The following is a 12,432-nucleotide window of genomic DNA, read 5'->3' on the forward strand; positions in this document are numbered from 1 at the left end:
ATGTGTCCCTATGGGTCTCTATGGGTCTCTATGTGTCCCTATGTGTCCCTATGTGTCCCTATGGGGGGATATGGGGTTATGGGGGGATATATGGGGACGGAAGGGCAGGAGCCGTGAGTCAATAGGAGGCGGACCAGAGCGGGGTGACCGGTAATGACAGCCAGGTGCAGGGGGGTCTGCAATAGGATATAGGGTTATATAGGGGGATATAGGGGGATATGGGGGGATATGGGGGGATATGGGGGGGGTATGGGGGGATATAGGGGGTTATGGGGGGATATGGGGGGGGTATGGGGGGATATGGGGGGATATAGGGGTGTATGGGGGGATACGGGGGGATATGGGGGGGGTATGGGGGGATATGGGGGGATATATGGGGTTAGGAGGTGGATATGGGGGGATATATGGGGGTGTATGGGGGGATATGGGGAGATATATGGGGGATATGGTTTTAGGGGGGATATATGGGTCTCTATGGGTCCCTATGGGTCCCTATGGGTCTCTATGAGTCTCTATGGGGTCTATGTGTCCCTATGGAGTCTATGGGGTCTATGGGGTCTATATGTCCCTATGTGTCCCTATGTGTCCCTGTTTGTACCTGTCTCATCCTGTTGTAGACGTCGATGTTGCACCGTCCCTTCATGAACAGAGCGAGGAGGAGCCGGGTCACAGGAACCGAACCGTGAGCCACCGCGATGTGCAGAGCGCTGACGGGGCACACGGGGTCACGGGGTCACACGGGGTCACATGGGGTCAGGGGGTCACATGGGGTCATGGGGTCACATGGGGTCACGGGGTCATATGGGGTCACATGGGGTCATGGGGTCAGGGGGGTCACATGGGGTCAGGGGGGTCACAAGGGGTCATGGGGTCACATGGGGTCAGGGGGTCACATGGGGTCACGGGGTCACATGGGGTCACATGGGGTCATGGGGTCACATGGGGTCACACGGGGTCATGGGGTCACCAGGGGGTCATGGGGTCAGGGGGTCACATGGGGTCACAAGGGGTCATGGGGTCACACAAGGTCACCGGGGGTCATGAGGTCACAGGAGGTCATGGGGTCACACGGGGTCACACGGGGTCATGGCGTCACCGGGGGGTCAGGGGGTCACATGGGGTCATGGGGTCACCGGGGGTCACCAGGGGTCACAAGGGGTCAGGGGGTCAGGGGGTCACATGGGGTCATGGGGTAACAAGGGGTCATGGGGTCACATGGGGTCAGGGGGTCAAGGGGGTCACCGGGGGTCACAAGGGGTCATGGGGTCACATGGGGTCATGGGGTTACAAGGGGTCATGGGGGTCACCGGGGGTCACAAGGGGTTGGGGGGTGAGGGGGGGTCACATGGGGTCACAAGGGGTCATGGGGTCACATGGGGTCAGGGGGTCACAGGGGGTCATGGGGTCACAGGGGGTCATGGGTTCATGGGGTCACATGGGGTCACATGGGGTCACATGGGGTCACATGGGGTCACAAGGGGTCATGGGGTCACATGGGGTCATGGGGTCACAAGGGGTCATGGGGTCACATGGGGTCAGGGGGTCACAGGGGGTCATGGGGTCACAGGGGGTCATGGGTTCATGGGGTCACATGGGGTCACATGGGGTCACAAGGGGTCATGGGGTCACATGGGGTCATGGGGTCACAAGGGGTCATGGGGTAAGGGGGGTCACATGGGGTCATGGGGTCGCATGGGGTCATGGGGTCACCGGGGGGTCACTGGGGGTCACAAGGGGTCACAAGGGGTCAGGGGGTCACAAGGGGTCATGGGGTCACTGGGGGGTCACATGTGGTCACAAGGGGTCAGGGGGTCACATGGGGTCACATGGGGTCAGGGTGGTCACATGGGGTCACATGGGGTCACAAGGGGGGGGTCATGGGGTCAGGGGGGGTCACCGGGGTCACAAGGGGTCATGGGGTCACGGGGGGTCACCGGGGGTCACAAGTGGTCAGGGGGTCACATGGGGTCATGGGGTTACCGAGGGTCACATGGGGTCATGGGGTCACAAGGGGTCAGGGGGTCACCGGGGGTCACATGGGGTCATGGGGCCAGGGGGGTCACATGGGGTCACATGGGGTCACGAGGTTACATGGGGTCATGGGGTCACAAGGGGGTCATGGGGTCACATGGGGTCACGGGGTCACATGGGGTCAGGGGGTCACAAGGGGTCATGGGGTCAGTGGGGTCACATGGAGTCACAAGGGGTCAGGGGGTCACATGGGTTCAGGGGGTCACATGGGGTCATGGGGTCACATGGGGTCACGGGGTCACAAGGGGTCATGGGGTCAGTGGGGTCACATGGGGTCACAGGGGTCATGGGGTCATGAGGTGACATGAGGTCACAAGAGGTCACGGGGGGTCATAGGGGTCAGGGGGGCATTGGGGGGGAATGGGGTTATGGGGGGACAATGGGGTCAATAGGGACATTGGGGTTAATGGGGACTATAAGATCAATGGGGACATTGGGGTCAATGGGGTCCATGGGGACATTGGGGTCTATGGGGACATTGGGGTTAATGGGAACTGTAAGATCAATGGGGACATTGGGGTCCATGGGGTCAATGGGGACAATAGTATGAATGGGGACAATGGGATCAATGGGGACATTGGGGTCAATGGGGACATTGGGGTCTATGGGGGTATTGGGGTCCATGGGGACAATGGGGTCAATGGAGACAATAGGATCAATGGGGACCAGGGGGAAGCAATGGGGGCAATGGGGACATTGGGGGGCAATGGGGTTCCATGGGGACACTGGGGTCCATGGGATCAATGGGGTCAATGGGGGCAATAGGATCAATGGGGACATAGGGGACAATAGGATCAATGGGGTCAATGGGGACAATAGGATGAATGGGGACACTGGGGTCAATGGGAACAATGGGAACAATAGGATCAATGGGGATATTGGGGTCAATGGGGTCAATGGGGACATTGGGGTCAATGGGGTCAATAGGATCAATGGGGACATTGGGGTCAATGGGAACAATAGGATCAATGGGGACATTGGGGACACTGGGGTCAATGGGAACAATAGGATCAATGGGGACATAGGGGACAATAGGATGAATGGGGACATAGGGGTCAATGGGAGACAATGGGGTCCATGGGGACACTGGGGTCAATGGGGTCAATGGCGACAATGGGGTCAATGGGAACAATAGGATCAATGGGGACATAGGGGACAATAGGATCATTGGGGTCAATGGGGACAATAGGATGAATGGGGATACTGGGCTCAATGGGGACACTGGGGGTCAATGGGGTCCATGGGGACATTGGGGTCTATGGGGGTATTGGGGTCCATGGGGGACCATAGGATCAATGGGGTCCATGGGGACATTGGGGTCTATGGAGGTATTGGGGTCCATGGGGACATTGGGGACAATAGGATCAATGGGGTCCATGGGGACAATGGGGTCAATGGGAACTATAGGATGAATGGGGACCATAGGATCAATGGGGTCCATGGGGACACTGGGGTCAATGGGGACATTGGGGTCTATGGGGACATTGGGGTCAATGGGGTCAATAGGGACATTGGGGTCAATGGGAACAATAGGATCAATGGGGATATTGGGGTCAATGGGGTCCATGGGAACATTGGGGTCTATGGGGGTATTGGGGTCCATGGGGGACTATAGTATCAATGGGGTCCATGGGGACACTGGGGTCAATGGGAACAATAGGATCAATGGGGACATAGGGGACAATAGGATCATTGGGGTCAATGGAGACAATAGGATGAATGGGGACATTGGGGTCAATGGGAACAATAGTATGAATGGGGACATAGGGGACAATAGGATGAATGGGGACACTGGGGTCAATGGGGTCAATGGGGACAATAGGATGAATGGGGACATTGGAGTCAATGGGGACAATAAGTATGAATGGGGACAATAGTATGAATGGGGACAATGGGATGAATGGGGACAATAAGATGAATGGGGACAATAAGATGAATGGGGACAATGGGATGAATGGGGACAATAAGATGAATGGGGACAATAAGATGAATGGGGACAATGGGATGAATGGGGACAGTGGGATGAATGGGGACAATAGGATGAATGGGGACAATAGGATGAATGGGGACATTGGAGTCAATGGGGACAATAAGTATGAATGGGGACAGTGGGATGAATGGGGACAATAAGATGAATGGGGACAATGGGATGAATGGGGACAATAGGATGAATGGGGACAATGGGATGAATGGGGACAATAAGATGAATGGGGACAATGGGATGAATGGGGACAATAAGATGAATGGGGACAATGGGATGAATGGGGACAATAAGATGAATGGGGACAATAAGATGAATGGGGACAATGGGATGAATGGGGACAATGGGATGAATGGGGACAATAAGTATGAATGGGGACAATAGTATGAATGGGGACAATGGGATGAATGGGGACAATAGGATGAATGGGGACAATAAGATGAATGGGGACAATGGGATGAATGGGGACAATGGGATGAATGGGGACAATAAGATGAATGGGGACAATGGGATGAATGGGGACAATAGTATGAATGGGGACAGTGGGATGAATGGGGACAATGGGATGAATGGGGACAATAGGATCAATGGGGTCCATGGGGACATTGGGGACATTGGGGTCAATGGGTAAATTGGGGTCAATGGGGGCAATAGGATCAATGGGGACAATGGTGTCAATAGGGACATTGGGGACATTGGGGTCTACGGGGGTATTGGGGTCCATGGGGACATTGGGGTCAATGGGGTCCATGGGGTCCATGGGGGCAATGGGGATATTGGGGTCAATGGGGTCCATGGGGACATTGGGGTCTATGGGGACAATAGGATGAATGGGGACAATGGGGACATTGGGGTCAATGGGGACACTGGGGTCAATGGGAACAATGGGAACAATAGGATCAATGGAGATATTGGGGTCAGTGGGGTCCATGCAGACATTGGGGTCTATGGGGACAATAGGATCAATGGGGTCAATGGGGACAATGGGGTCAATGGGAACTATAGGATGAATGGGGACAATAAGATGAATGGGGACAATAAGATGAATGGGGACGCCCGGGGTTACTCCCGGTCAAGCCGAAGCCCCGCCCACTGCAGAGAAATTCCCGTAAGGGGGCGTGGCCTCCGCGGTGACGTCACGAGGAAGCAGCCAATAGGGGCGGAGCCGAGGGGTGGGGAGTTCCCGCCAAGGAGAGGGGGATTCCCCCGTGGGGTGGGGGGGGGACAGGGGGGGGAGCGACGGACGGAGGGAGGGGGAACATTGGAAGCGACAGAGGGGGGAATGAGGGGGGTCTATGGGGGATTATAGGGGGATATGGGGGGATATGGGGGGATATGGGGGGGATATGGGGAATATGGGGGAGTTATGGGGGATATGGGGGGTCTATGGGGGATATAGGGGGATATGGGAGGATATGGGGGATATGGGGGGTCTATGGGGAATATGGGGGAGTTATGGGGGATATGGGGGGTCTATGGGGGATATGGGGGGATATGGGGGGATATGGGGGATATGGGGGGTCTATGGGGGATATGGGGGGATATGGGGGATATGGGGGGTCTATGGGAGATATGGGGGGGTCTATGGGGGGATATGAGGGATATAGAGGGGATATGGGGGGATATAGGGGGGATATAGGGGGATATAAGGGGGATAAGGGGGATATGGGGGGATATGGGGGGATATAAGGGGGATATAAGGGGCATAAGGGGGGATATAGGGGAGATATAGAGGGATATGGGGGAATATAGGGGTCTATGGGGGATTATAGGGGGGATATGGGGAGGATATGGGGGATATAGGGGGGATATGGGGGTCTATGGGGGATATAGAGGGAATATAAGGGGGATATAAGGGGGATATGGGGGGTCTATGGGGAATATGGGGGGGTTATGGGGGATATGGGGGGTCTATGGGGGGATATGAGGGATATAGAGGGGATATGGGGGGATATAGGGGGGATATAGAGGGTTATGGGGGATTTGGGGGGGATATAGGGGGAATATGGGGGGGTTATGGGGGATATGGGGGAGATAAGGGGGATATAGGGGGGATATGGGGGATATAGGGGGGATATAGGGGGATATGGGGGGATATAGGGGTCTATGGGGGATATAGGGGGATATAGGGGTCTATGGGGGATAAGGGGGGGATGAAGGGGGGATAAGGGGAATATGGGGGATATAGGGGGGGAAAAGGGGGATATGGGGCATATATGGGGAATATGGGGGGGGTATGGGGGATATAGAGGGGATATGGGGGGATATGGGGGGGATATAAGGGGGATATGTGGGGTCTATGGGGGGATATAAGGGGATATGGGGGGATATGGGGGATATAGGGGGGATATGGAGGGGTTATAGGGGAGATAAGGGGGAAATGGGGGGATATGGGGGTGATATAGGGGGATATGGGGGAATATAGGGGTCTATGGGGGATTATAGGGGGGATATGGGGAGGATATGGGGGATATGGGGGATATAGGAGGGATATGGGGGGGATATGGGGGGTTATGGGGGATATAGAGGGGATATGGGGTGATATAAGGGGGATATAAGGGGATATGGGGGGTCTATGGGGAATATGGGGGGGTTATGGGGGATATGGGGGGGTCTATGGGGGGATATGAGGGATATAGAGGGGATATGGGGGGATACAGGGGGGATATAGAGGGTTATGGGGGATTTGGGGGGGATATAGGGGGAATATGGGGGGCTATGGGGGGATATAAGGGGGATAAGGGGGATATGGGGTGTCTATGGGGAATATGGGGGAGATAAGGGGGATATAGGGGGGATATGGGGGGATATAGGGGGATATGGGGGATATAGGGGGATATAAGGGGGATATAGGGGTCTATGGGGGATAAGGGGGGGATGAAGGGGGGATAAGGGGAATATGGGGGATATAGGGGGGGAAAAGGGGGATATGGGGCATATATGGGGAATATGGGGGGGTTATGGGGGATATAGAGGGGATATGGGGGGATATGGGGGAGATAAGGGGGATATAGGGGGGATATAGGGGGATATGGGGGGGATATGGGGGATATGGGGGGGTTATGGGGAAATATAGGGGGGATATGGGGGGTATATGGGGAATATGGGGGGGTTATGGGGGGGTCTATGGGGGGATATGAGGGATATAGAGGGGATATGGGGGGATATAGGGGGGATATAGGGGGGATATGGGGGATTTGGGGGGGATATAGGGGGATATGGGGGGATATGGGGGGGTTATGGGGGATATAGGGGAGATATGGGGGGGATAAGGGGGATATAAGGGGGTTATGGGGGGGTCTATGGGGGATATAGAGGGGATATGGGGGTTTTAATGGGGTCTGTATGTGGTCTATGGGGTTTTAATGGGGTCAGTGGGGTTTAAATGGGGTTAATGGGGGATTTAATGGGGTCTCTATGGGGTCTCTATGGGGGATTTAATGGGGTCTCTATGGGGTCTATGGGGGATGTTAATGGGGTCTCTATGGGGTCTCTATGGGGGATTTAATGGGGTCTCTATGGGGTCTCTATGGGGGATTTAATGGGGTCTCTATGGGGTCTCTATGGGGGATGTGGGGGATTTAATGGGGTCTCTATGGGGTCTCTATGGGGGATTTAATGGGGTCTCTATGGGGTCTCTATGGGGGATGTTAATGGGGTCTCTATGGGGTCTGTGGGGGATTTAATGGGGTCTCTATGGGGTCTCTATGGGGACCCATAACGGAGGGAGTTAATGGGGTCAATATGGGGTCAGTGGGGGATGTTAATGGGGTGGGAGGGTGTCTCATTACAGGGGGGGTCTAATTAAAGGGAGGGGATGTCTCATTATTGGGGGGGGTCTAATTAAAGGGGAGGATCTAATTAAATAGGGGGGGGTCTAGTTAAATAGGGGGGGTCTAATTAATGGGGGGGGTCTAATTAAATAGGGGGGTGTCCCATTAAAGGGGGGGGGTCTAATTAAATAGGGGCGGTCCCATTGAAGGGGGGGGTCTAATTAAATGGGGGGGGGGTCTCATTAAAGGGGGGGGTCCAATTAAATAGGGGGGGTCTAATTAAATGGGGGGGGGTCTCATTAATGGGGGGGGTCCCATTGAAGGGGGGGGTCTAATTAAATGGGGGGGTCTCATTAAATTGGGGGGGGGTCTAATTAAAGGGGGGGGTCTAATAAAATGGGGGTGTCCCATTAAAGGGGGGGGTCTAATTAATGGGGGGGGGTCCCATTGAAGGGGGGGGCCTAATTAAATAGGGGGGGGTCTAATTAAAGGGAGGGGGGGGTCTAATTAATGGGGGGGTTCTCATTAAAGGGGGGGGTCTAATTAAATGGGGGGGGTCTCATTAGTGGGGGGGGTCCCATTGAAGGGGGGGCTCTAATAAAATGGGGGGGGTCTCATTAAAAAGGGGGGGTCTAATTAAATAGGGGGGGTCCCATTAAAGGGGGGGGGTCTAATTAATGGGGGGGGGTCCCATTGAAGGGGGGGTGTCCCATTAAAGGGGGGGGGGGTCTAATTAATGGGGGGGTTAATTAAATAGGGGGGGTCCCATTGAAGGGGGGGGGTCCCATTAAAAGGGGGGGGTCTAATTAAATGGGGGGGGTCTAATTAAATAGGGGGGGTCTAATTAAAGGGGGGGGGGTCTAATTAAATAGGGGAGGGTCTAATTAAATGGGGGAGGGTCTAATTAAATGGGGGAGGGTCTAATTAAAGGGGGGGGGTCTAATTAAATAGGGAGGGGTCCCATTAAAGGGGGGGTGTCCCATTGAAGGGGGGGGTCTAATTAAATAGGGGGGGGTCCCATTAAAGGGGGGGTGTCCCGTTAAAGGGGGGGGTCTAATTAAATAGGGGGGGGTCTCATTAAAGGGGGGGGTCTAATTAAATGGGGGGGTCTCATTAATGGGGGGGGTCCCATTGAAGGGGGGGGTCTAATTAAATGGGGGGGTCTAATTAAATAGGGGGGGGTTCCATTAAAGGGGGGGTGTCCCATTAAAGGGGGGGGGTCTAATTAAAGGGGGGGGTCTAATTAAATAGGAGGGGGTCTAATTAATGGGGGGGTCTCATTAAAGGGAGGGGGGGTCTAATTAAATAGGGGGGGGTCTAATTAAATGGGGGGGGGGTCTAATTAAATATGGGGGGTCCCATTGAAGGGGGGGGTCTAATTAAATAGGGGAGGGTCTAATTAAATGGGGGGGTTCTAATTAAATGGGGGGGGGGTCTAATTAAATAGGGGGGTCTAATTAAATAGGGGGGGGGTCCCATTAAATGGGGGGTGTCCCATTAAAGGGGGGGGTCTAATTAAATAGGGGGGGGTCTAATTAAATGGGGGGGTTCTAATTAAAGGGGGGGGGTCTAATGAAATGGGGGGGGGTCTAATGAAATGGGGGGGGGTCCCACTTACGTGTCCCCATCCTCGTCCTGCCGGGTGGCGGCTGCGATGGCTGCGGCCAATTGAGTTGAGGGGAGGGGGGGGGGCAAAGCTTCCATGGGGGGGGGGCGAGGGAAGGGACCCCCCCCCAATAAGGAGATATAAGGGGGGGGGGGGGGAATGAAAGTCGATGGAGCCCCGGGTAATAAAGGTAATGGGAGCTCGTCCAGCAGGCCGCTCGTCCAGCAGGCCTGGAAATAAGGGGGGGGGGGGTTAAAGATGGGGGGGGGGTTATGGGGGGGCTATGGGGGATATAGGGGGGCTATGGGGGGGCTATGGGGGATTTAGGGGGGTCTATGGGGGATATACGGGGTTATGGGGGGGTCTATGGGGTATATAGGGGGATATGGGGGAGATATGGGGGATATAGGGGGAATATACGGGGTTATGGGGGGGTCTATGGGGGATATAGGGGGGATATGGTGGATATAGGGGGGATATGGGGGATATAGGGGGGATATGGGGAGGATATGGAGGATATAGGGGGAATATACGGGGTTATGGGGGGGTCTATGGGGATATATGGGGGTTTATGGGGGATATAGGGGGATATGGGGGGTATATGGGGGGATATAGGGGGGATATAGGGGGTATAGGGGGTATATGGGGGGTCTATGGGGGATATAGGGGGGTTATGGGGGATATAGGGGGGATATGGGGGGGATATGGGGGATATAGGGGGGATATGGGGGAGATATGGGGGATATAGGGGGAATATACGGGGTTATGTGGGGGTCTATGGGGGATATATGGGGGTTTATGGGGGATATAGGGGGATATGGGGGGATACGGGGAATATGGGGGGATATACGGGGTTATGGGGGGGTTTATGGGGGATATAGGGGGGATAAGGGGATCTATGGGGAATATAGGGGGGATATGGGGGGGCTATGGGGGATATAGGGGGGATATGGGGGATATAGGGGGATATACGAGGTTATGGGGCGGTCTATGGGGGATATAGGGGGGTATAGGGGGTATATGGGGGGTCTATGGGGGATATAGGGGGGTTATGGGGGATATAGGGGGGATATGGGGGGTATATGGGGGATATAGGGGGGCTATGGGGGGTCTATGGGGGATATAGGGGAATATAGGGCGGCTATGGGGGATATAGGGTGGATATGGGGGTCTATGGGGTATATAGGGGGATATAGGGGGATATGGGGGATATAGGGGGGATATACAGGGTTATGGGGGGGTCTATGGGGGATAATAGGGGGATATGGGGGGTATATGGGGGATATAGGGGGGATATGGGGGTTTATGGGGGATATAGGGGGATATGGGGGATATAGGGGGAATATACGGGGTTATGGGGGGTCTATGGGGGATATATGGGGGTTTATGGGGATATAGGGGGGATATGGGGGGTCTATGGGGGTTCTATGGGGGATATATGGGGGATATGGGGGGTCTATGGGGGATATATAGGGGATAAGGGGGGTCTATGGGGGATATAGGGGGGATATGGGGGATAAGGGGGGTCTATGGGGGATATAGGGGGAATATACGGGGTTATGGGGGGGTCTATGGGGGATATATGGGGGTTTATGGGGGATATAGGGGGATATGGGGGATATAAGGGGATATGTGGGGATATGGGGGATATAGGGGGGATATAGGGGGGCTATGGGGGATATATGGGGGATATAGGGGGGATATGGGGGATATTGGGAGTTATGGGTGGGATAAGGGGGGATATGGGGTGGTTATGGGGGGTCTATGGGGATATAGGGTGGATATGGGGGTCTATGGGGGATATGGGGGGTATATGGGGGATAGGGGATATGGGGGGGATATACGGCGTTATGGGGGGTCTATGGGGATATATGGGGGTTTATGGGGGATATAGGGGGATATGGGGGGTATATGGGGGATATGGGGGGATATACGGGGTTATGGGGAATTTATGGGGGATATAGGGGGGGTATAGGGGGGTCTATGGGATTTATAGGGGGGATATGGGGGATATAGGGGGATATATGGGGATATAGGGGGGCTATGGGGGATATATGGGGGATAAGGGGGGTCTATGGGGGGATATAGGGGGATATGGGGGGGTCTATGGGGGATATAGGGGGGGTTATGGGGGATATAGGGGGGATATGGGGGGTCTATGGGGGATATAGGGGGGATAAGGGGGGTCTATGGGGGGGTCTATAGGGGATATATGGGGGATATGGGGGGTCTATGTGGGGGGTCTATAGGGGATATATGGGGGGTATGGGGGGTCTATGGGGGGGTCTATAGGGGATATATGGGGGGTATGGGGGGTCTATGGGGGGGTCTATAGGGGATATATGGGGGGTATGGGGGGTCTATGGGGTTTATAGGGGGGATAAGGGGGATATGGGGGGGTTATGGGGGGGTCTATGGGGATATAGGGGTTGGTTAAAGGGGTAGGGGTGGGTTCCAAGGGGGGGTCCCATAGGTGGTGATTAACATTGGGGAGGGGGGGTCCCATAGGGGGTTGGTTAAAGGGGTGGGGGGGGGTCCCAAAGGGGGGGTCCCATAGGAGGTGATTCAGGTTGGGGAGGGGGGGGTCATGGGGGGGGTCCCATAGGGGATTAGTTAAAGGGGTGGGGGGGGTCCCAAAGGGGGGGTCCCATAGGAGGTGATTCAGGTTGGGGGGGGTGGTCCCGGGGGGGGGTCCCATAGGAGGTGATTAAGGGGGAGTTATGGGGGGGGTCCCATAGGGGGTTGGTTACAGGGGTAGGGGGGGGGCCCCAAGGGGGGGGTCCCAAGGGGGGGGTCCCATAGGGGTTTGGTTAAAGGGGGGGGTCCCAAGGGGGGGTCCCATAGGTGGTGATTAAGGTTGGGGGGGGTCCCAAGGGGGGGGTCCCATAGGGGGTTGGTTAAAGGGGGGGGTCCCAAAGGGGGGGGCCCCATAGGAGGTGATTAAGGTTGGGGGGGGTCCCAGCTCTTCCTTACCTGTACAGATCGTGGGGGGGGGGGTCCTTCCTCTTCTCCCCCCCCCCATAGGAGGACTTCCGGGTTCT

The 12,432-nt window shown here is 55.5% G+C and overlaps 1 protein-coding gene across 1 annotated transcript in view; it reads right to left on the bottom strand.

Annotated features, from left to right (window-relative positions):
• Positions 1 to 9,615, bottom strand: part of LOC146751944 (B-cell lymphoma 3 protein-like) — a 37,873-nt gene extending 28,258 nt beyond the window's left edge. Inside the window, exons 1-2 of the mRNA XM_085533375.1 lie at positions 9,404 to 9,615; positions 599 to 707 (exon numbers count right to left, since the gene is read on the bottom strand). Coding sequence (XP_085389501.1) covers positions 599 to 707; positions 9,404 to 9,489 — 195 coding nt within the window. The 5' untranslated portion in view covers positions 9,490 to 9,615. The remainder of the gene's footprint in view (positions 1 to 598; positions 708 to 9,403) is intronic.
• Between the last annotated feature and the right edge of the window lie 2,817 nt (positions 9,616 to 12,432).

Source organism: Coturnix japonica, unplaced genomic scaffold, assembly GCF_054131305.1.
Source record: "Coturnix japonica strain WE unplaced genomic scaffold, WE-NBRP24 Scf060, whole genome shotgun sequence".
In the NCBI taxonomy this organism is placed as follows: domain Eukaryota; kingdom Metazoa; phylum Chordata; class Aves; order Galliformes; family Phasianidae; genus Coturnix; species Coturnix japonica.